Here is a 24,106-nt window from a genome sequence, read left to right on the forward strand (position 1 = left end):
GGCCAGGGACTGAACCCGATCCACAGCAGTAACAAGAGCCATAGCAGTGGCAACATGGGTCCCTTAATGCAAGGAATCACCAGGGGACTCTGCCCCTGGGTTTTAGAACCTGCCTGCACCACCCCCCACATTTTTGAAAGCAGAACACTTACCCTCAGCTTGCTTTCCCAGAACATCCTTCAGAAATATTAACTAGGATTCCCAAGGCCTGTGGGCAAACTGTTTCAACAGCTGGAGCTATGAGCTCTCTGGATTCAGCTACAGCCTCCAGTTCACCCAGAGCAGCCAGAGAAGGCCTCTCATCCACTCCCTCTTGGGTCATGGTTGAGCCAACCGTCAAAACCTGTTGAAAAACCTAGAGATATTTGATCCAAGTTCCCCAAAGCACCTCACCTTGTTTTGCAGCTGCTTTGTTAGTCCTCGAAAGAGGTATGGCACTCAATGCCTTCAATAAACCGAGGCCCAGAGCAGGATTGAAACAAAAGCATTGGTGTTAAGAAATGCCAGCTTGGAGTTCCCATTGTGGCTCAGTGGTTAACGAATCCAACTAGGTACCATGAGGTGGCGGGTTCAATCCCTGGCCTCACTCATTGGGTTAAGGATCCGGTGTTGCTGTGAGCTGTCGTGTAGGTCACAGACATGGCTCGAATCTAGCATTGCTGTGGCTGTGGTGTAGGCTGGTGGCTACAGCTCTGATTAGACCCCTAGCCTGGGAACCTCCATATGCTGTGGGTGTGGCCCTAAAAAGAAAAAAAAAAAGCACAAAAAGACAAAGAAATGCCAGCTTCAGGGGAGTTCCCATCTTGTCGCAGCGGAAACAAATCCGACTGGGAACCATGGGGTTGGGGGTCCAATCCCTGGCCTCACTCAGCGGGTTGGAGTTCTGGAGTTGCCGGGAGCTGTGGTGTAGGTTGAGGACGCAGCTTGGATCCTGCGTTACTGTGGCTGTGGTGTAGGCCAGCAGCTGCAGCTCTGATTAGACCCTTAACCTGGGAACCTCCATAGGCCAAGGGTGTGGCCCTAAAAAGACAAAAAAAGAAAGAAAAAAATAAGAGAGAGAGAGAAAAGGAAAGAAACTCCTTAGATGGCAATTAACATCCTCCCTCTACTTGAAAATCTTTACAATTCCCCCCCCCCCCCGCACCCTCTGGCTTCTGATGGTGGGCCTCATGACAGAGGTCGGACCCTGTGGGGTGTGTCTGTGGTGAACACCCTGAACTCAGGAGACCTGAACTCCAGTCCCCCTTCAAAGCCGAACTTCTGTAGTAACTGAGATAACTTCTCTTAAAATAGTTCAGGCATTTGGAAGGTTAAATGAGATAACAAAGACATAAGAGTCCTGAAGGCTGCAAGATGTTCTTCCATCAGGAAGTAGCAAGGTGGAGTTCCTGTTGTGGCTCAGTGGTTAACAAATCCGACTAGAAACCATGAGGTTGAGGGTTCAATCCCTAGCCTTGCTCAGTGGGTTAAGGATCTGGTGTTGCCCTGATCTGTGGTGTAGGTCGCAGACTTGGCTCGGATCCTGTGTGATGTGGCTGTGGTGTAGGCCAGCAGCTACAACTCCGATTAGACCCCTAGCCTAGGAATCTCCATATGTCATGGGTGCAGCCCTAAAAAGACAAAAAGACCAAAAAAAAAAAAAAAAAAAAAAAAAGAAGTAATGAGGAGTTCCTGCAGTGGCTCAGTGGGTTAAAAACCCAAGTATTATCCATGAGATGCAGGTTTGATCCCTGGCCTTATTCAGTGAGCTAAAGACCCGGCGTTGCCACAGCTGCGGCATAAGTCACAGACTTGGCTCAGATCTGTCATTGCTGTGGCCGTGGTGTAGGCCAGCAGCAGTAGCTCTGATTCAACCCCTAGACTGAGAACTTCCATATGTCTTGGGTGCGGCCCTAAAAAGACACACACACAAAAAAGTAATGATATCATAAACCAACTACTTCAATAAAAAATGTAATGATAGGAGTTCCCTGGTTAAGAATCCAGCATTTTTACTGATGTGGCTAGTGTTGCTGCTATGGCACAGGTTCAGTTCCTGTCCTGGGAACTTCTGCATGATGAGGACAGGGCCAAAAAAGAAAAAAAAAAAAAAAAAAAAGAAAAAAGAAAATAATCAAAATATCAAAAAAAAAAAAAATTATATATGGTATTTTGTGTGTGTGTGTCTTTTTAGGGCCACCTATGGGGCATATGGAGGTCCCCAGGGTAAGGGCTGAATCAGATCCTTCAACCCCCTGAGCAAGGTCACCGATAAAACCCAGATCCTCATGGATGGATACTAGTTGGGTTCTTAACCCACTGAGCCACAATAGGAACTCACTATGTAGGATTTTTTTGTTGAGATATAATTCACATGCCATACAACTCACCCTTTTAAAGTGTATAATTCAGTGGTTTTTAGCCTAGTCACAGAGCTGTGTAACAATTGCCACTATCTAATCCCAGAACATTTTCATCATCCCCAAAAGAAAGTCATGTCTGTTGGTCCCGCTCCGTTCTCCCCAATACCTCCCAGCTCCAGGCATCCACTAGCACACTTTCTGTCTCTGGATTTGCCTCATCTGGATATTTCATATCACTGGAATCACACACATGTGGCCTCTTGTGTCTGGCTTGTTTGACCGAGTATCATGTTTTCAAGGTTTGTCCACATTGTAGCATGTGTCAGTGCTTGATTCTTTTTTTTTTTTCCTTTTTGTGGTCATGCCTGCAGCATGCAGAAGTTCCCAGCCCAGGGGTCAAACGACGCCACAACAGAGACTTGAACCACAGCAGTGACAACACCAGGTCTTTAAGCCACAGAACCACCAGGGAACTCCTTTCACTCCTTTTTAAGGCTGAATAATATTCTATTGTATGGATGGGCCACATTTTATTTCTCCATTAATCAGTTGATGGAGGAGTTCCCCCTGCAGTGCAACGGGTTCCACGTCTCTGGAATGTGGGGGCACAAGTACGATCTCCAGCCCTGCACAGTGGGTTATGGATCCAGCATTGCCTCAGCTGGGGCATAGGTCTGGTCTTATTCCTGACACAGGAACTTCATATGCAGTGGGGTGGCCAAAAAAGAAAAAAAAATTAGTTGATGGACTTTTGGCTATTAGGAATAATGCTCTTATGGATATTTGTGTTGTCATTTCTATTGGGTAGACACCTAGGAGCAATTGCTGGATCATATGGTTACTCTCTGTTTCACCATTTGAGAGACTGCCAAACTATTTTCCACAGCAGCTGTAACATTTTGCACTCCCTTCAACTACGTATGCGGGTTCCAGTTTCTCCCCATCCTCATCAACACTTGTTATGATCTGTCTTTTTGATTCTAGCCATCCTAGTAGGCGTGAAGTGGTGTCTCCTTGTGGTTTTGATTTGCATTTCCCTGATGACTAATGATGTTGGGCAACTTTTCATGAGCTTGATTGGTCATTTATATATCTTTCTTTGAGAAATGTCTATTCAAGTTATTTGCCCATTTTAAAAAATTAGTAATGTTTTTATTGTTGAGTTCAAGATTTCTTTATATATATACTGGGTAGTGGACCCTTATCAGATCTATGATTTGCAACTCTTTTCTCCTATTCTGTGGGTTTTTCTTTCACTTTCTCAATGGTATATTTTGAAGCACGAGTTAAGGAATGTGTTACTTTAGAAGCTTTTTTAAAATGTTATTATAAGTAATGCATGCATGTTACAAAATTCAAAAGATCAGAGAGTAGATAGTGAAAAGAAGCTCTCTCACTCTGCTCACCCTTCTCCTTATTTGCCCACCCCCGAAGCAGTCCCTCTTGGAGTTCCCTGGTGGCCTAGTAGTTAAGGACTTAGCATTGTCACTGCTGTGGCTCGAGTCACTACTGTGGCAAGGGTTCAATCCCTGGCCTGGGAACTTCGGCATGCCATGAGCATCCCCCCCAGCTACCCCAAATGTTATATAACTTTGTAGCCTGGCCAACTTAATTCAAATTCAAGTCACCTCACTGGATTGCTATATATCTTTTGCAAGTTTCCTACCCTCTCTGGGTCTCTGTGTCTTCATCATGTGCATCAGGGACAATAACCCCTGCGACACAGATAGACTAAAATAACACACAAAGGTGGAACTCAGAAATGAGAGCTGGTGCTACTACTCACCCTAAAACAAATCCATTTGAAGACAAGGGCCAAGTATTCATCAATTTTTATATTGTTTTATTGCTAAGATGGAGCTGGTCCTGATACATTCCAAAAACACTTTAGCCAGGCATTTGGTGGGGGGAGGGGGGAGGCGGGGGTCAGCCAATGAGGAAAAAATGCTTGAGTGTGTGTAAATTTTTCACCTTTGGAAATGAATAATAATGACAGCAATACCAACATAATCATATCCATGTGCTGTTTAAGTATGTTACATGTATCATTTTATCTCTCCTTTGTCACAACCCTAGGAGGTCTCTACCATTATTCTTTCCAGAGGACTCTAAGGATCAGAGAAATTAAGTAATCTGCCCAATGTCACACAGTAATTTAATCTTTTTTTTTTTTTTTTTTTTTTTTTTGCTATTTCTTGGGCCGCTCCCGCAGCATATGGAGATTCCCAGGCTAGGGGTCGAATCGGAGCTGCAGCCACCGGCATACACCAGAGCCACAGCAACTCAGGATCCGAGCCACGTCTGCAACCTACACCACAGCTCACGGCAACACCGGATCATTAACCCACTGAGCAAGGGCAGGGACCGAACCCGCAACCTCATGGTTCCTAGTCGGATTCGTTAACCACTGCGCCACAACGGGAACTCCTATTAAGTCTTAAAATAGTATCTACTTGAGAGTTCCTGTTGTGGCTCAGTGGGTTAAGAACCAGCATAGTATCCATGAGGATGTGGGTTCAATCCTTGGCCTCACTCAGTGGGTAAAGGATCTGGTATTGCCACAACCTCCGGCATAGGTCACAGATGCGGCTGGGATCCGATGTTGCTGTGGCTGTGGTGTAGGCTGGCAGCTGCAGCTCAGATATGACCACTAGCCCCCCTGCCCCAGGAACATCCATATGCCACAGGTGCCACCATAAAAAAAAAAAAATTATCTACCTGGGTTTCTTGGGGGGTGGGGAGGAGAGGGTTGGGGTAGGGACAGAGGAATAGGGGTCAGGACAAAGCTTTGCTCCCTTCTCTCTCTTTTCATTGCAGGAGCAGGACTGGGCATAGGGTTGGGGTATGCAATCCTGGCATTTCCTGAAGGACCCACCTTCAGCCCCTCCGGCAGGGTCTAGAGCCAGGTGAAGCTGGATTTGACATCCTTGCTCACTGTCCCTCCCTTGGCCTCAGTTTCCTCAAATGTAAGATGGAAATTATATAACCCTTGTTTTTTCCTGGGGCCTGATAAGGATTAGATTCAATGCTAATCTTATATATGAATTCCCTGCCCCTTCTGAGTCAGGTTATCTGCGGCAGAGAAGGGTGCCAGAAATCTGAGGCTGGGTGGTACAGGGGGGACACTGAGTCACCCCTGCTCTGGTTGAATGGGTGGACATTGGGGGGATGGCAAGTAAGACTGCTTAGGATGAAGGCCTGAACTTCAGTTATCTCCAGTACCCAATAACTATCCTGGGACCTGCAAATTGTGTTTCTGCTTGGCCCTTCTTGTCCCAAGGCTGATGGCAGGGTGGTTTAAGGAAGGAAGAGGACTTATATCCCAGGCAGGGTCGTTAGAGCAAAGTCCCTGGGTTCCGCCCTCACTCTGGACCCAAGTGGCCCCTCCCTCAGTCCTTTTCCATCTACCCTGGGGGGTTGGTTTCAGGCTGCAAGTCCTGGGGCTGTCACTTCCCTTCTGGGGGCCTCCCGGGTTTCCCCTTGAAGCCAAATTACTATTACAAAAGCCAATCCAACCCGTTTGGGAGTTGAAAGGCACTTTTAATACGTGTGTGAAGAGGCAATGAAGTGCAGGAAAGCTTTGAAGTCACAGAAGGACAGACGGGGTACATTTCACCCACGGCAGTGGAAGTTTCCTGCCTGTAAGGTAATGGTGGTAAAAATGATAATAACAATAAATAATGATCATGATAATGGCATTAGATGTTAGAATGGAGGTAAACAGGACCCCGGACAGAGCCAGCCACTCGAGAAGCGCTCAGCAAACGACGCCGAAGCAGGTGCCAGCCTTCTCCGACCGAGGGAATGCAGACAGGGAAACTGAGGCTCAGAGATCCCCAGGGGGCTGATTGCACCAGAGAGCCCTCCCCCAGCGCCTACTGTGTGCAGCGGGCAGTTGGCCGGGGCGGGTCAGGCAGTTCTCACTGCTCGTCCCCTCTTCCCCCTCCCCCGTCCCCCGCCGGACCTCTCCCACGACCGGGGAGGAAGTGGGAGAAATGGACAGGGAAAAAAAGTTGGGCTGAGCCAACGCCTCCCCACTCCCCACCTTCGCCCCTCCCAAGCCATGCAGACCCTTGCGGGAACGAACCGCGGGACCTAAGCGTCCGGTGCCGGGTCTCCGTCCCGCCCAGTGGCCCGCAGTTGGGTGGGGGAACTCGGAAAGCCGGGAAAACAACAGCCCAGCCCGCCCCTAGCCAACCCCTTCCCCCGCTACGCCCCTGGCGCAGCGGGCAGAGGCGACTCCTTTACATAATCGCAGGCGGGCAGGTTGGCTGTTTCATTTACAGACCCGGGAGCCCAGCGGACCCGAGCCGTCAACCCAAAGCCCGCCCCCAGGTCCCTTCCGCAGCTGGACAAACTGAGGCCCGGGGAGGGCCGGCGTCCGGCCCGCAGTCTCCACCCCTCGCCCCCCACCCACCCCCAGCAGCCCGGGCAGCCGCGACCCACGCCCGCGTCGGTCCTCGCAGTGCGCATAGCCCTCCCCGCCCCCGCTGCCATCCTGCCACGCCCCAGGCGTCGGGGGCAAAGCCCGCGCCCCCCCCCGCACCCGCCTCTGCGTGGAGGCTGGGGGCCTGTTTATCTGGAGTCCCCCACCCCCTCCACCCGGGGGGCCCGCTCCCCCCGCGCCCCGGGGAGCTCTGGGGACAGATAAGCTGGCAGGCTGGCACGGCGCCGCGCAGCGGGGCGGAGAGGTCAGAAGAGGGGGGGCGCGCCGGGGGCGGGCTGGACCCCCCCTCAACTTGACAAAACCTAATAACAGCCCGGTTTCTCCGGCGCAGCGGGCGAAGCCCCACGGGAGGGCAGAGACGTGGCAAGAGGGGACCTGCCGAGCCTGTTCTGGCCTCTGAGGCCGGGGTGGGGGGGGCGGGCTGGGCGTGGGGGGGGCCGGCGGCTGCGGCACCTTTAAGACAAGGGAGGACCCCTCTTGCCCTCGGAGAAACCAGGAAGGGAGTCGCGAGCATCATACGGGGCTTTGGCTGTACTGTACAGTTACTGTAGGGGCAGTGACGCCGCCGCCGGAGCGAGGGAGCGAAGAGGGGAGAGCCAGCGAGGGGAGAGCTAGACGCGGACCCCAGAGGCGAGCGGCCGAGGAGCCCAGTCCCAACTCCGGGCCCCGGCCCCGCGCGCCCCGGCCCGGCCCGGCCCCGGCCCGGCCCCGCGAGGTAAGTCAGCGCACGGCGCGGCCCCCAGCATGGGGTGCAGGGTGGGGAAGGGCTGGGGTCTCTGCGCCCACCTTTGCCCTCGCCAGAAGGGGCGATCCCGGGAGCCAGGGACGTTCCGCAAGTTTCAGAGGAGGGGGTGGCTGGCAGCTGCCGGGAGGCTGGAGGCGCCCTGGATCCCGAGCGCGGGGAGGGGGCGCCGCCAGGGAAGGGGTATTAGGGGCGAAGTGCATAGGCTTGTGCGCCGGCCGCCCCCCCCCGACCCCCCTGGTGCATGGTTTTTTCGGGGCTCCCAGGAGCGCGAGGAGAGGGGGAGGGGAAGCGGGGCTGCATTGAGGGTGGGGGGAGCCGGCGTGGGGAGATAGGGGGGCGCGTCGCGTGCTAAGTTTGCAGCTGGGTACTGGGGGCGCTCTCGCCCCCCGGGGGCCTATTCGGTGCTGCGTGCATACGTTGGAGTTGGCCAGGATTGAGCTCCATGGGGGATGGGGGGGAGGGGGCTGAAAAAACAGGGAGGGGGGCTTTGCAAAGGAGGGGGAAGGGGTGGGGTGTCCGGGTGGGCGGGCGCGGCCGCTGGGGCCTCTGGGCGTCGTAGTCCCCCCGCGCTTGCAGCTGGCAGGTGGCAGGCTGCTCGGACTACAAGTCCCAGGGTGCGCCGCGCCGCCGTCCCGCCGCGTCCCGCGGGTAGGGGCGGTGCGGAGGAGGGGCGGTGAGTGGCGGGCTAGCGAGCCAATGAGCGCGGGCTGATCGCGCGGCGCGGCCCGGAGGCGGGGCCTGCCGGCCCGGAGGCGGGGCCTGGAGCCGGGCTCCCCTTGCCGGGGGCCGGTGGCGGTCCCCGGCTTCCGGCTGCGCGGCCCGCGGGCCGTCCCCCTCCCCGCCCCGGGGCCCCTCCCCGCCTTGGTTGTGTAACCGTCCCCAGCCCCCCTCCCCTCAGCCCCCCGTCCCGGGGGGGGGTCACCCACCCCGCGCTCCCTGGGGAGGGCGGCGGCCCAGGCGGCCGCGCGGTGCAGGGGAGTCCGGGGATGAGCGGCCTAGTGCAGACTGGGCCCGGGCGTGGGGGAGGCGGGCGGGCGGACCCAGATCCGGGGTAATTTGCATCGCCCTCCCCCCAGCCCGGGTGGGGATTGGCCGCCGGCGGCGGGGGGTGGCGCGGGGCCAGGCTCACTGCCGCCTCCCGGCCCCTCGGAGGGAGCCAGCCCAGCCGCAGCCGCCGCCACCGCCGCCGCCGGGGCCGGGCCCCCTCGCCGCTGCCCCGGGAAGGAGGTAGGAGCCCCCCGCGCGGGCTGCGCGGTGGGGGCCCGCGGGCCGGAGCGGGGGCCGCGCGCTGCGGCCGGGGCGGGGGAGGGGGCCGCTTCCTGCCCCCGCCCGGGCCTGACTCAGCCCTGGGTGGGGGGACTGGCCTGGCCCCTTGCCCTGCCCGCGCGGCCGCCTGGCCCTGGCCTCCAGGGAGGGGACAGAAAGCACCCCTCACCCCTGCCCGCGCCCCCAGAGCGCGTGACCCTGTCTCCTCTGGCCCGGACCCCCCTCCTTCCCCTTGACGCCACCACCACGTGCGAACCCTGAGCCCAGGCAGAGGAGGGGGTGAACTGGTGGGATCCAGCCACCTCCTTCTCCCTCCCTCCCTCCGTCCCCAGCCGAGGAACGGGCCCCCTCCCCCAGCTCCGGGCCTGAGAACCGGGCAGGGGCCGGAGCTGAGGGCTGGGGCTGGTGCACTCTCTTGCCCAGGCCTTTGCGGGTCCTGGGAGGCACTGCCCTCGCTGGCTGGCCGGCCGGCTGGCTGGCTGGCTGGCTGGCTGGTGAGGGAGTCCGGTGGACCGCAGCAGGAGACTGCTGTCCATCCAGGCCCAGGCACCCAGTGGGCGCCCACTAAATGTTTGGGGAATGCAGCCAGCAGTTGGTGGGGTGGCAGGGAGAGGTAGGCAACTCCTCTCTCCCCCTAGCCAGGGGGCGGAAGTGAGAGAGGTGTTGGTGCCCCTCCACCGGGTGTGCCCACCTGGCTCACCCATGGGTGGCAGGCTTCGTTTGCTACCCCCCCTCCCTGCCAGCTGCCTCCCAGATCAGGGCCGTAGCAGGCCTGGCTGGAGAGGGCGTCCAGGATTCCATGTCAGGCCCCCCCCTCAACCGGGCCAGGGCGTAACCCAGAGTGTGCCGCTCCCACACTGGGGGGGCCCTCCCTTGGACCAACCGATCACTTCCTATTGGCAGTGCTGGGCTTGGGAGAGGTCTGGGGAGTCCACACTGGGCCCTGCTGCTTCCTCCCAGGCCCCCAAGACTCCAGGCAGGGGGCATTCTCCCCTGAGGGCCACCCCCAGTGGGGCCCTTAGAGCACACCAGGCCTGGCACTTATCGTCTGGGCTCGGGGCTCTGTTTACTGCCAGCCATCGCTGTGGAGACGGGAGCCTAGGGGAGAAGGGGGGGCAGGAGCTAGTGACTGGAAGAGCGAAGCCCTGGGATCCGCATGCCTAATGAAGGAAAGAGGAGCCAACGGGGACACTGAAATTTTAATTCGTGGGTCACTTTGGGGGGGGGTATTTATTATTCAGTTCTGATTGGCTGCGTGGTGGCCAGTCAGCACCCTGGCCTGGGCGGGGAGCCACGCAACTCTCAGCAGAGGCCCTTAGCAGCGGGTGGCTATAGGCTGATGCACCCTTTTCTCTGTGTGGGAGACTGAGGCCTGCCAGAGCTCAACCTTCATCCAGTGAGGAAGGTTCCTGAGACAGCAGCCAGTCTTTGTGTTGGCTTTTTTCCTTCTTTTTGCTCCTTGGAACCTTCTGATCCATAGCTGGTTGGGCTGGTGGCAGTCCCCAATGCTATATGAGGAAACTGAGGCCAGGAGGGGAGGTCAGACACAAGTATGGGGCCTCAGGGGCTTAGAGCAAGCCTCTGAGCAGTGCCATATGGGGCAAGGGCAACTGAGGCCTGGGGGAAGCAGAGAGCAGCCCAAGGTCAGCCAGCCAGTGCTGGATCTGACCCTTGGGGTCCTGCCTCCCAGCTCAGGACGTGTCCAGAGTCCTTTCTGTCACACCTGGGGGGTACCTGCCCACCTGTCTTCCAGAGGGCCTGGAGGTTTGATGGCAGGCACCTGTCAGCCAAATGGAGCCTTTGCCTGAGGAGAGCAGTAAGGCTCAGAGAGGGCCAGCAAAGTGTCCAAGGTCACACAGCAGGAGACTCCGTCTCCCTGCCTCCCAGTCTTCTGAGGCAGGCCCTTCCCATCCCATCTGAGCTGCAGCCCCGCCCCTCGGCACCTTGGCCCCTGGAGACCAGCAGGGCTCTGGGTTTTTACAACCCATTATTTCCGAGGAGACCCAGGTCACCTCATAGAGCCCAGACTCAGGGCCAGTCCTGCTGAAACAGAACTGGCCTAGGCGGGGGTCCACTGGGGTTTTAAATGCTGGCTCACTTGCTCTGTGACCTTGGACAAGCCCAGTGGCCTCTCGGAGGCAAATATTCCCCTCTGTAAAATGAGGTTGTTGAAGGGTTCCTCAAAATGCTTATGGCTCCAACTGTTTCCTTTCCTTTTCTCCCTCGTGGAGGAAGAGCCTGGGTCAGCTCAGGGCACAGCAGGGATTCTGCTGGAGTGTGTCTCTGAGACACACACTCGGCACCTTCCACCTGTCACCTTGTGCTCCAGGCACCTGATAGACCATAAACCGCCTTGCAACAGCCCTGGGCGGTGGAGACCAGAGGAACAGGCTTGGGTGGGGGCCAGTGTGGTCCAATCTCAGCCCGGACCTCACCTCCACCTGGGGTCCACCTAGAGCGGTCACTTCCCCTCTGTCAACCTCAGTTTTGCCGTCAGTACAACGGGGAGATTACCTTTAGCCCAAAAGTGTTGTCCTGAGGATTTACTCAGTGATTCCTCAGGAATGTTTGTTGAGTGACTGCTGTGTGGTGTCAGGGCCCCGGGGAGCCCCTCCTGCATCTCTCTTCTGATGTCCTAAGTTCACAGATGTCAGCTGGTCTCTAACCCTGTCCTAGCTCCCTGTGTGACCTCAGGCAAACCTCTCTCTTTTCTGAGAGGAAAAAAAGTAAAAGGCAGTGCTCCCCCCCAGGGGGTGTGAGAATCAGCTGTCCTCTGCCCCAGGGCCCCCAGGGTGGGGGGGATTTAGTCCCCTGCTGGTATTTGGGGGCAGTGCAGAGGGGGAGGGGTGTGTGGAGCCCTCGGAGGACTAGTTAGGCAAGATGGAGCCGAATGGTTTGTGTTCGAATCCAGCTCTGCTGAGTGATCCTGGGTAAGTCACTTGCCCTCTCTGAGCCTGTTTCCTGACGTGCAAAGTGAGACAGTGATTACAGACCTTGCCTCCCAGAGCAATGAGGATCTATGGTTAGATGATGAAGACCAGCCCCCATCCCCCACCAAACCCCATTGAGGAGCAGCCCCTGCTCTTGGGGCCTGAGTCCTGAGTTTGGAGCACCAAAGCACGGAAGGTGCCCTGTGGAGAACCTGGCCAAAGGACCAGCCCCTCCATCTGTCCCCCCAGCAGGCTGTGGACGGCCACTCAGTGGAAGCGTCCCCACCCACGCCTTTCTGGTTTGACTGGAAAACAAGGCTCCGTCCCACCTCCCATCAGGATGTGTTTGATGGGAGGGAACTGGCTGGATTTGTAGGCACAGGACCCTGGGGCCACAATAGGCTAAGCGCCCCTTTGTCTGGGGCTTCCAGGCTGTGCCCTCCACCTGTTCCGGCTCTGGGTCAGGGTGCGGGTGGTGCAGGTCCCTCCAGGTGACAAGCCTGCCTCAGAGGGAGGAAAGGAGCAGTCGGGGTAGAGAGGGGTAGGGCTCATCGAGGTCACCCAGGCCTCTCCTGGGCATCTTGGATAAGCAGATGCAGCCTGAGCTGAGGGTGGGGTAGACACCGGTGGGATTCTGTGAAGCCTGGCTTTGGTTACCCTCGGTGATGGGAAGCTCAGTCCTTCCACCTCCACTGAGAATGGCTCTGTCTTTGCAGAGCTTCCTCTTGGAACCTGATCTTGGTGTCAGGGCTGTAACTTCCTGGCCCATGACAGCACTCAGAGCGTGGGAACAGGGTGGGCCTCAGCCCTACCCATTGGTTGGGGGTCAGATGCGATCCCCATGACCTTCCTAATCCCCACCCCCCACCAGCCTCGACACACATACTTCCCACTGGGCCTGCAGCCTTCCTGCCTCTGGCCCTTTAAGGCCCGGGCAGGAAGCCCCTCCCCATTTAGGGCAATAAATGGACACATAAAATGGCCGAGGGCCTGTTTGCCAATGTCTGGCCCGGAGGAAGGCTTGTGAGGACAGGCGGGCAGGGGGCAGACTGGCAGCTGGCAGCCAGCAGTCACCCTGAGCCGTTGGTGCCCCCCACCCCCTAATCAGGACACTGCATTCCTGTCCCATTAAACCCGGGGCCGGGGACTGGGCCAGGCAGGGATTGGCACCAGGTCAGGGCGGGGTAACCCGTCAGGACCAACCTTGCAACACAAGCTGCCAGGCTGGGAGGGGGCGGGGGCGGCTGGGCGCTGGCCTGGCAGCTGCACCTGGGTGCCAGACTTGCTGTGTGACCTTGGGCCAGCCACCCACCCTCTCTGGGCCTGGTTTTCCCCTCTAGATGATGGCTCAGCTTCCTTCTGGGGCCCACCACACACTTCCTTGGCACATAGTCGGGGGTGGGGGGCGAATTCATGGAATAATGTTCAAAAATGAAGCTCAAAGCCACCTACCCACAAGGGGATGGTGGTAAACGGCTTCATTGGGGTTTGGGGCACTGTCACTGGCGCATAGTAGGTTCCAGGCCAAAATTCGCTGATGGATGAAGGTGGGATTCTTTGCCACTGTCCCAAGGAAAATAAGGCACAGAGGGTGCTGTTTCTTGGCCCAAGGTCACCCAGCTTGGAAGTGGAGGAGCCAGGATACGGCCCCAGGCTGCTGTTCATAGCATGTAGTAGTGGGTGTTGGAGGTCCCTTATTTAATTTCCTTTAATTCTCTTTCTGAGTGGGTGGTGGTGGGGGGCCTTAACCCCCATTAAACTGCCCTTGTCAATGGACACTCCTCCAGGAAGGCGGCAGGTGGCAATTACCTACCAACTCCCTGCTGGTCACCCCCCTTCTTAGGAGTGTGGGTGGGAGGAGGAGGCCTGGCCTCAACTCTCACCTTGCTCCTGACCTTGGGGAGTCTCTAGCCTCATTCCCCAGCCCCTCCCATGCGCCCACCTCCAGGCCTCTGCCCCTGCTCCTCCCCATGCCAGAGACACCCTTCCTCCAACCCTGGAGTCCTTTCTGGGTGACCCCTGCTGCTCCCTGGACCAGGTCAGGATGCTTCTGACCTCACCTTGCATCCCCAGTAATAGATGCTCAGGTGAGAGCATCTGAGTCTCAGCCTGGCTGCTGGTCTGCTGTGTGACCTTGCCCAGGTCTCATCACCTCTCTGAGCCTCTCCTCATCTCTAAAGTGGAGGGCTTTATAATGGGGATGAAATAAAGGTGCCCGGTTCATTCTTGAAAGTTCCAAGGCTCAGAGGAGGCCTCTAGGAGAGCTGTAAACAGGCCTGGGTCCTGCTGCCTTGGAAAGAAGGTGCAGCAAGTGACCCTAGGTTAGATTGGAGGTGGGACTGGCACCTGGTACGGGGAGTGCCTGCCAGGTGGGCGGGGCTGGGTGTGGGCTCTCTAGAGCACATAGCTCTTTGGTCTTTGGTTCCTCCTGTTTGCTGCACCCCTACTGTGTGCTGCCCAGGGAGTGTTGGGCGTGGGGGCCTGGGAGCAGCCCAGAGGGAAGAGGGTGCCCCACCTCCAGCCCAGGAGGAGCCTGCCGAGGCCTGCCCCTCGGCCCGGCCGCCGAGTCAGCACCGAAGGGCCCCGGAAATCCCATGGAGGCGAGTGTGGGGGTGGAGCTGTGATGAAAGACGGGCCTTGGGTGGGTGTGGGCCTGAGCTCAGGGGACCCTGGCCGTTGAGGGTGGGGACTGGCCAGCATGGGGGTGGGGCTTCCTGGAGGAGAGAAGTTTCGTTGGTTCATCATTACCGAGGAAACCGTCCTATGTGGGGGTACCTACTAGGTGTCAGGTGCTAACAGGGCCTCTAGAGGGAGGGAGCCACAGCTTCTCCCGGCAAGAAGATGCCGTGGTGTACAGCGGATGCTCCGTAATCGGTGCTTTTTACCGCTGGTCCCTTACCTGATTGCCCTCTCCCACCTTACAGGGTCTTCTGCCCCTTTTTTAGAGGGAGGGCCCCAAGAAGCCCAGGCGAGGGCAGTGGCCCAAGTTGTGGCAGGCAGGTGGCATGTGTTCCTGGAGAAAGGGCTGGGTCAGGTATCTGCGGGACCAGTTTAGTTTTCAGGGTGAGGGAAGAGGCTGTGGCTTGCTGAGAGGTGTAGGGGAAGGGTCGGGGGACCACCACCTCTTGCCTCTCTCAGCTCCTGGGTCAGCCTTGCTGGCTGCCTTTGGCCTGGATTCTAGCTGTCTCTGGGCCTTGATGTTCTCATCTGTAAATAGGGGCGATGCTACTTTCATAGGGGCTCTCCTTGGCTAACATCTCCCCAGGCCCTACCCTTTTGGGGAGCATCTCAGATGATTCTCTGGGGAAATAGAGGCCTCAGCTGGGAGAGGACAGGGATGCCAGACCCTCAAACCCAAGGTCTGCCTCCACTCAACAGATCCGTGCATGTGGCCCAGCTCCTCCAGCTGGTGAAGACCCAGGCCCAGGCCAGGTTCAAGGCTGGAGCTTGCTCCTTCCCAGCCCAGTGGCTTCCAGCAGACTATAGCCTGGGCAGCTTCACGCTTGAAGTAGGGCTGTGTCAGTGCCTGGCCTGGTGGGCTCAGTGTCTATAGGAAGGCAGGGGTAGAGTGGCCATAGGGAGGGCCGAGTTACCTGAATGTGCAGGTCCCAGCCTAGAGGCCCCAGGAGACACTTGAGGGGACACTGGCAAGCAGGGCCGGGGTGGCCATCTTGGCCCAGATCAGAGGGGGCGTGAGGAGGGGCTGAGGCCGGTCTGATCCGGAGTCCCATCTGCCCACTCGCTCCCTGGGGCCTGGGGCCAGACAGCAGATGGTGGCAGGGGGTGGAAGCCACCATAGGGGGCTCTGCCAGGGCTTCCCGTGGCCAAGCCTCAGATGGGGTCTCGCCCCGCCCCGCTCCCAGCAGCTAGATCTGAGCCTCCCCCCTCCACTGCCACTCACCACGGGCTGGCGGAACAGGGTGGGGGGGGGTGCAGAGCAGCTGGTGCGGTTGGGTCGGCGGGAAAGAGGGCGGGCCATGGAGAGAGGCGTCCCGGGAAGTGTACTGGCCGCCTGTGCGCCACACAAAGGCCTCTGTGTCGGCCTGGAGGCCTGGACCCCACTGCCAGGGCGGCCCTGGGTCGGCAGAGTCCTGCCCTGGCCTTGGGGCTGGCGGGACCAACCCCGGCTCCCTTGCCCGGCCAGCTGCCTGAATCCCGGTAGAGACACAGCAGGAGGGATCTGGGTTGGAGCTGAGCTGGGGGTCTTGGGGTCCTTAGGAGGCTGAGGAAGGCCTGATTAGGGCCCTCTCCCCAGAGACATTCAAGGACTCCGGCCTAAAAGCAGGCTGGCTGGGCCTGGAGGAATGTGGGTTGTGTTGAGTGGCTTGGGGCAGCCGGGGGCTCCCCGGAGAGGGTGGAGGGGTGGGGACAGGAGCCAGAGGGTTGCACAAGCGCCCGAGTGGGTGGATGAGTCACAGCCCAGGGGAAGGCGGAAAAAAGAAGGCGGGGGAGAGGGGTGGGACAGACATTACCCCCCTGGCCCTGCCTTTCTAAAGGCCCATTTGACAGATGGGGAGACTGAGGCCCAGAGGGTAGCAGGGCTTTATCCCAAGCTGAACAGTGCAGACATGGTGGCCAAAAGTTGGAGACGGGCTGGACAGGAAAGGAGTGAGCAGGAGCCCCCCTGGCCCCCACTCCTTGAGAGGGGCCAGCTCAGGTGGGCAAGGAAGAGCTCAGGCAGTGGCCTGATTTCCCCCCATTACTCACTGCTAGAAGTGAGCCATGTCCTAGGGGCTCCACAGGGCAGGAAGGGGTTTGTCCTGCAGAGTCCCCGCCCTGCCTCGCCCCACCAGGGCACGCCCATGGCCCCCATGACCCTGGCCAGGTCCCTGGCTTTTGGCCTCACCCCTTCCTGCTGACTCAGAGCCCCCAAGAGAACTGGGCCCGACCAGGCGGCAGGAGGGAAGTCAGGGAAGCCAAGGGGCCAGGCATGGATGGACAGCCATGCCAGTTAGACATTGGCTCTTGGGTCAGATCCCCTGGGTTCAAGTTGAGGTGTAGCCATGGGCCCTTGGGACTCCCTAAGCCTCGTTTTCTCATCTCTGCAGTGGAGATGGTGTTGCCTATAGGACTGCTGAGCACTCGGCTATGACAGCGCACAGTGGATGCTTTATGTCACCATCATGGCCTCCTAGAGAGGGTGTGGGCAGAGCCTGTGTTCAGGTTCACTAAGACAATTCATGTCAGGCATTTATTGAGCACCTTTTCTGTGCTGCCAACCACTTCAAATTGCCCCTCGGACAGGCCCTCCCTTCAAGGGAAAGGGGAAGGGTGCTGGTCTTCATCTCCGAAGCACCCAGTTGGGTTTTGCCAATGTAATCTCAGTTGATAATGTAGAACCAGGAGTTCCCACTGTGGTGCAATGGGATCTGCGGCATCTTTGGAGTGCTGGGACACAGGTTCAGTCCCTGGCCTGGCACAGTGGGTTAAGGATCCAATGCTGCCACAGCTGTGGTGTAGGTCACAAGTGCACTCAGATCTGATCCCTGGCCATACCACCCAAAAGAGGGGGGAAAAAAGATTGCAGAACCAGACGTTGAGCGTGGCCATGTAGGCAAAATCCATGAGGGCTGTGAGCACCTTGGTGCAGAGCTGGGGACACTGAGGCTGCAGGGGCCGGGAGGGTTGGTAGGCACCACTTTCTGAGGGTCTCATGCCCCAGCCAGCTGGCCCTCCCCCACCCTTATGACCATACCTTCCTTCTTGGCACTGCAGGTCTCGGTGCAGAAGATGGCCGGCGGCGTGGACGGCCCCATCGGGATTCCGTTCCCCGACCACAGCAGTGACATCCTCAGCGGACTCAACGAGCAGCGGACACAGGGCCTGCTGTGCGACGTGGTGATCCTGGTGGAGGGCCGTGAGTTCCCCACGCACCGCTCAGTGCTGGCTGCCTGCAGCCAGTACTTCAAGAAGCTGTTCACGTCGGGTGCCGTGGTGGACCAGCAGAACGTATACGAGATCGACTTCGTCAGTGCCGAGGCGCTCACGGCCCTCATGGATTTCGCCTACACAGCTACGCTCACCGTCAGCACGGCCAATGTGGGTGACATCCTCAGCGCTGCCCGCCTACTCGAGATCCCCGCAGTGAGCCACGTCTGTGCCGACCTCCTTGACCGGCAGATCCTGGCGGCCGATGCAGGTGCCGATGCCGGGCAGTTGGACCTGGTAGATCAAATTGATCAACGAAACCTCCTTCGCGCCAAGGAGTACCTTGAGTTCTTCCAGAGCAACCCCATGAACAGCCTGCCTGCTGCTGCTGCCGCCGCTGCCGCCACATTCCCATGGTCCGCCTTTGGCGCATCCGATGATGACCTGGATGCCACCAAGGAGGCCGTGGCTGCTGCCGTGGCTGCTGTGGCCGCTGGCGACTGTAACGGCTTGGACTTCTATGGGCCTGGCCCCCCGGCCGAGCGGCCCTCGGCAGGGGATGGGGATGAGGGTGACAGCAACCCAGGTCTGTGGCCAGAGCGGGACGAGGACGCCCCTGCTGGGGGACTCTTCCCGCCCCCTGTGGCCCCACCATCCACTGCCACGCAAAATGGTCACTACGGCCGGGGCGGGGAGGAGGAGGCAGCCTCGCTGTCGGAGGCGGCTCCTGAGCCGGGCGATTCTCCGGGCTTCCTGTCGGGAGCAGCTGAGGGCGAGGACGGGGATGGGGCCGACGCGGACGGGCTGGCAGCCAGCACGCTGCTACAGCAGATGATGTCGTCAGTGGGCCGGGCAGGGGCCGCTACGGCAGGGGACAGCGATGAGGAGTCGAGGGCAGATGACAAGGGAGTCGTGGACTACTACCTGAAGTACTTCAGCAGCGCCCACGACGGCGACGTCTACCCGGCCTGGTCCCAGAAAGTGGAGAAGAAGATCCGGGCCAAGGCCTTCCAGAAGTGCCCCATCTGCGAGAAGGTCATCCAGGGCGCTGGCAAGCTACCGAGGCACATCCGGACCCACACAGGAGAGAAGCCCTACGAGTGTAACATCTGCAAGGTCCGATTCACCAGGTGAGCTGGCGCCACCATGGCGGAGGGTGGTGGGGTGTATGTGGGAGGTCTTCTTTGGGGCCCCTTGTCCAAACTGCAGCCACATGTGGACCCCCCCGGCCCGTCACACACATGCGCATGCTCACATGCTCCCTCTGCATGGAAAAACATCACTGTCTTGCCCTGTAAAGGCACATTCTCCATCGGGGCACCCCTCCACCCCACCCCCTGTGCGCCTGTACAGAGAGCCTGTGGGTTGGGGTGTGCTTAGGCCCTAAGCACGGTGACCACGTGCTGAACCCCACAAGGCCGGAAGTAAGAGCCCAAGAAGTTGCTCTTCTTCTTTTTCCCTGGTGTGGTTCTTACCCCGACTGGAGAATTTTGGCCTTGGAAGAGGGCAACATCCCCGCTGGGAGCAGGGAGCTCTGGTTGCTGTGTCACTTTTTAAGTCTTCCATGAGCCTGGGGAACTTGCTTCATTCAGCCGACGTTCATGGAGTAGGCGCCTGCTGGATGCCAGGCCCTGTTCTAGAAGTGGAGAGACAAGCCAAAATCCCCACGGGGACGATGGAGCATGTGCAAGAGCAAACCGCAGAACTGATAACACTAGTTGGTGGAAAGTGCTAGGGAGGAAAAGACCAGAGAACAGGTTTGGGGGCAGCTGTGGGTGCTGCCTTAAACAGGGAGGTTTTCCCTGAGGACTGAGACCTGAAGGAGGAGGGGAGGAAGCTGTAGGGAGAGGGAAGTGCAGAAGGAACAGTCAATGCAAAGGCCCTGAGGCCAGTTCAGCTTAAGGGATCTTCATGACCAGTGGAGGGAAAAGGGCACAGGAGCCACTGGGCCTGGTCTCTGGACAGGAGGAGTTTGCGGCCAGGCTGGGGCGAATGTGCTATTTGGTCTTAAGGGTCCAGAGGTGGCTAGCTGGCCCTTGTGGACCAGCCCAGTGGGGGAGGAGGGCTGGCGTGCAGGGGCCTGGCCAGGCTGGGTGACTCAGCATCACCCCCTACCCCCACCCGCCCTGGGGTTCCCCCAGCCACGCCCACTCAGGCTGAAGAAAGAGGCCATTGTCCCAGCTCCCCGGCCCCGCCCCATGGGGATAGGATCTGGGGGCTGACCCCCAGCCCAGTACCCCCAGCCCCCTCTCCATCAGGCCAGGAGAGGAGGGTGTGGCTGGGACTCCAGGGCCCGGGAGTGCCAGGCAGGGGCAAAGGGCACCAGCTAGGAGGCAGGCAGTCTAGTCGGTGGCCTGGCTCCCACTTTGGTGAGATTAGGGTGCCAGTGGTCCTGAGGGCCTCCCTATTCCTCCAGATGGGGGGCCTGGAGGAGCAGCTTGGTGGAAGCCTAGCAAGCCAAAGTCTAGAGAACTCTCTGCCCCACCTAACATGGAGCTGATCGTGTTTGCAAGTCAGGGAAACTGAGGTATAGAGAGGGGTGCTGGGCCTCTTCCTCCCACGCACCCACCTTCCTCCCACGCACCCACCTGGCTCCTCTCTGCCCCCAACCCCAGTCCCCAGCCCCCACCCCTCCCTCCAGGCCTGGGAGCCCAGGGGCCCCTCTGAGTCACACTGGAGAGTTGAGTAAGCGGGGCCTGTGGCAGCCGGGGCTATAATTACCCAGGCCGGGGCTTGAGGTGATGAAACTGGGGCTGTCTCCACCCCCACCCCACCTTGGCGCAGCCCCTAACCCTCTGTGCACTCAGGGCAAGTCACTTCCCCTCTCCGAGCCTCCAAGCCCCAGCTGGAGAACTCTGTACAGTACTCTTTGTACAGAACTCTCTGACCAACCCCAGAATCTGAGCAGGGCAACTGGGAGACCATGTTAGCGGGCCCTGAGAGAGGCAGAGGGCCTCCTGGCGGTTGCCATCCCTTGCTGGTAACAGCCCCAGATTATCCAGAGAGTGATGAGTTCATCATGGCCCAAGTTCTGTTGGTGCATATGAGAATAAAAGGCCAGAAAAGTAGGCAAGAGTCTGGTTGCAAAATTCAGGTCTTGAGCCTCAGGAGAATGAGAAGCCATGAAAGGTTAGGGCGAGTAGGGGCACCAACTCTGTGGCTAGTGGTGCCAGAGGAAGGGACTTGGGGCTAAAAGAGCATGGGGAGACAGGGTGGTTCAGGTCTTTGTCTGGAGATTGGGAAAGGCTTCATGGAGGAGGAGGGACATTTCAGCTGAGCCTTTGAAGGATGAGCAGGAGTTTGTTAGTCCTAGTCCTGAAGGAGCTTTCAATCTGGTGGGTATCAGAAGGGAGAGACCCAGAGTGGCTCAGGGGAGCACAAGAGGCTGCAGCAAGTTGCAGGTCAAATGCTAGCTAGAGTTTTGGAGACCCAGGTCTCTGTTCCTGCCCTGTGGATTCTAGGCAGGAAACCACCCCCATCAGTAGGGGCCAGCACAGTGCAATAGAAATCTCATGTGAGCTACCTCAGTAATTTTACATTTTCTGGCAAGCATATTTTTTAAAACTAAAAGGAACAGGTGAGGAGTTCCCTGGTGGCTCAGCAGGTTAAGGATATGGTATTGTCACTGCTGTGGCACAGGTTCGATCCCTGGCCTGGGAACTTCTGCATGCCCCAGGTGTGTCCAAAAAAAATTTTTTTTAAAAAGGAACGGGAATTCCCACCACGGCACAAGGCATTAAGAATCCAACTGCAGCAGCTCAAGTTGCTGCTGGGGTTCGGGTTCAATTCCCAGCCTGGCACAGTGGGTTAAAAGGATCTGGCATTGCCACAGCTGTGGCGTAGGTCGAAGCTGTGGTTCAGATTCAATAAACAGCCTGGGAACTTCCATATGCCAGTGCAATCATAAATTTTTTTAAAAAATAAAGGAACAGGAGTTCCCGTCATGGCGCAGTGGTTAACGAATCCGACTAGGAACCATGAGGTTGTGGGTTCGATCCCTGCCCTTGCTCAGTGGGTTAACGATCTGGCGTTGCCATGAGCTATGGTGTAGATTTCAGACGCGGCTCGGATCCTGCGTTGCTATGGCTCTGGCGTAGGCTGGCAGCTACAGCTCCGATTAGACCCCTAGCCTGGGAACCTCCATATGCCGCGGGAGTGGCCCAAGAAATGGAAAAAGACAAAAAAAAAAAAAAAAAAAAGAATAAAAAATAAAGGAACAGGTGAAAGTGATTTTATTCATATTTTGCCTGATCCATTAATTAGCTCCATTTCAACATGTGATCAGCATGCACAATTATAAACGAGTTATTTTACATTACATCGAGCAAATGAAGTCTTCAGTATCTGAGGTGTCTTTTGCATCTCACTTTGGACCAGCCACATTTCAGGGGCTCAGGGAGACAGCAGCACCTGAGCCAAAGTCACCCCAGGACCGATATGGTGACCAGTTTTGTGAGCCTAAGGCCCCAGGCTGAGCCAGGTCCATGCTGTCCCCTGCCGGTTAAGATGGGCAGGTAGAGACCCTAGAATCACACCCAGTCCCTCTCTCAGGGCCCATGGTCCAGTCAGGGAGACAGACAAGAAACAAGGTTCTGGCATGAGGGGCAGAGAAGCCTTCTCTGAGGAAGTCATGATTGGGCCAAAATTCAATTCTGAAGTTGTGAATTGCTCCAGGTAGCAGGAATAGCAAGTGCAAAAGCCCTGAGGTAGGCTCGTGCTTTTTGGCATGTTGGGGTGACAGCCAGGAAGCCAGTGTGAGGCAGAGGTGAAGGGAGATTGGGCAGGAACTGGGGGGAGGGGTGGTTCTTGGGGTGGGGACTTGGTTACTACTATGACCAACTGCCCTGGCTTTTTGGTGACTGAGGTATTTCCCAGGACACAGGACTTGGAATGCCAAAACCAGGACAGCTTTACCACTCTGTTACCAAACACTTTGGCATCCTACCTTGTTCTTTGTAGCATTTTCAGCACCTGGAACAGGGTCTGGTACTTAGCAGGTGCTCATTAAATGCCTGTGGTGTGAAAGCATGCACCTGCCACTGGGCAGAGCCCCATGGGAATGGGGGCCTGTTATCTTCCTCCTATGATGAGAAAAAGGGTTAAGAGGAGTTTCTTGGTGGCCTAGAGGCTAAGGATTGAGTATTGTTGCTGCTGTGGCACAGATTTAAACTCTGGCTGGGAGCTTCTGCATGCCTCAGATATGGCCAAAAAAAAAAAGAAAAAAGGAAAGGGATTCAGAGAGGTTCAGCCATTTTCCCAAGGCCATACAGCCAGCGAGCTCCAAGGCTCTTCCCAGACTTTCTGAGGTCTTTGGTGCTGTGTTCAGATCAGGGAACTGCACTCCTTAGCCCGTTTTGTGGGGGCCACCCCCCTGCTGCAGCCCACCTTTCTGCCAGGGCCCAGGTTTCCTGTGCAAAACCAGCGAGGGCGGGGGTGGGGTGCCATTCCGGGTGGGGGCCTGGCCTGGCGCCCACTGACCCTGAGCCCATCCACAGGCAGGACAAGCTCAAGGTGCATATGAGGAAGCACACAGGCGAGAAGCCGTACCTGTGCCAGCAGTGCGGGGCGGCCTTCGCTCACAACTATGACCTGAAGAACCACATGCGCGTGCACACCGGCCTGCGCCCCTACCAATGCGACAGCTGCTGCAAGACCTTCGTGCGCTCCGACCACCTGCACAGACACCTCAAGAAGGACGGCTGCAACGGCGTGCCCTCGCGCCGCGGCCGCAAGCCCCGCGTGCGGGGTGCGGGGCTTGGGGGTCCCGACCCCGCCCCCACTCCTGGGGCCCCCGCCCCACCCGGCGCCCCCGCCCCGCCCGGCTCACCAGACGCACGGCGCAACGGCCAGGAGAAGCACTTTAAGGACGAGGACGAGGACGAGGACGAGGCCAGCCCCGATGGCCTGGGCAGGTTGAATGTAGCGGGCGCCGCAGGGGGAGGCGACGGGGGCGCCGGGGCCACCGCCGATGGCAGCTTGGCGGCCGGACTCGCCTGAAAAACCAAAAAGAGAAAACAGAAACCCAAGAGAGAGAGAGAGAGAGAATCACCCACCACCCCCAAAAAACACAAAAAAAGAAAATCTATCTATATACAGATATCTATATCTATATATATATATATATACAGATATATATATATGAAGCGTCACAGAATCTAGGGTAGTGCTTTTCTCAGATTTTTCTCCTTCATGATGTTCTCTCCCTCCACGGGACCCTCGCCCCACCTCAACCCCTGGCCCACTTGCCCCCAACCCCAGCGATGGCTTTCAGGGCTCTGCTTGAGGTTTTTGTGGGACACAAGGATTCGGAGCTCCCCGGGCGCCCTCAGCTGGGCGTTTTGGGTCCCATCCCAGGCCCAGTCAGGGCCCCAGGCCCTGCAGGGGTGAGGGGGGCTGCGGGGGGCCGGGGACTGGGGTGGGCTTTTCTTTTTCTCCCTTTGCTGGTTTCTAGAGTCTTTGAGACAAGACCTTAAATGATTTCTGTCCGCTGTGAGTGGACGTTAAAATG

At 57.8% G+C, this 24,106-nt stretch overlaps 1 protein-coding gene across 4 annotated transcripts; it reads left to right on the top strand.

The window, feature by feature from the left end:
- The first annotated feature begins 7,333 nt into the window (after nucleotides 1-7,333).
- Nucleotides 7,334-23,679, top strand: ZBTB7A (zinc finger and BTB domain containing 7A). Of its 4 annotated transcripts, none has more exons than XM_003354008.5 (3): nucleotides 7,334-7,504; nucleotides 17,446-18,728; nucleotides 23,094-23,679. In XM_003354008.5, the coding sequence occupies exons 2-3, from the start codon at nucleotides 17,461-17,463 to the stop codon at nucleotides 23,593-23,595; spliced, it is 1,770 nt and encodes a 589-aa protein (XP_003354056.1). In that variant the 5' UTR covers nucleotides 7,334-7,504; nucleotides 17,446-17,460; the 3' UTR covers nucleotides 23,596-23,679. The 4 variants fall into 4 exon arrangements, with proteins under 4 accessions (XP_003354056.1, XP_020939744.1, XP_005661398.1 ...); XM_021084085.2 differs by lacking the exon at nucleotides 7,334-7,504 and adding an exon at nucleotides 8,678-8,761; XM_005661341.4 differs by lacking the exon at nucleotides 7,334-7,504 and adding an exon at nucleotides 9,660-11,730.
- The last annotated feature ends 427 nt before the right edge of the window (nucleotides 23,680-24,106 follow it).

This window comes from Sus scrofa, chromosome 2 (assembly GCF_054392235.1).
Source record: "Sus scrofa isolate SSC_HxYL_T2T_F1_AM1 chromosome 2, Sscrofa_HxYL_maternal_Yorkshire_Landrace_v2.0, whole genome shotgun sequence".
Taxonomy (NCBI): domain Eukaryota; kingdom Metazoa; phylum Chordata; class Mammalia; order Artiodactyla; family Suidae; genus Sus; species Sus scrofa.

What these genes read in the sequence shown, in the direction of transcription:
- ZBTB7A (XM_005661340.4), top strand. An exon ending in TGCAAGGTCCGATTCACCAG is followed by an intron (nt 18,729 to 23,093) that starts GTGAGCTGGCGC and finishes GCCCATCCACAG; the next exon opens with GCAGGACAAGCTCAAGGTGC.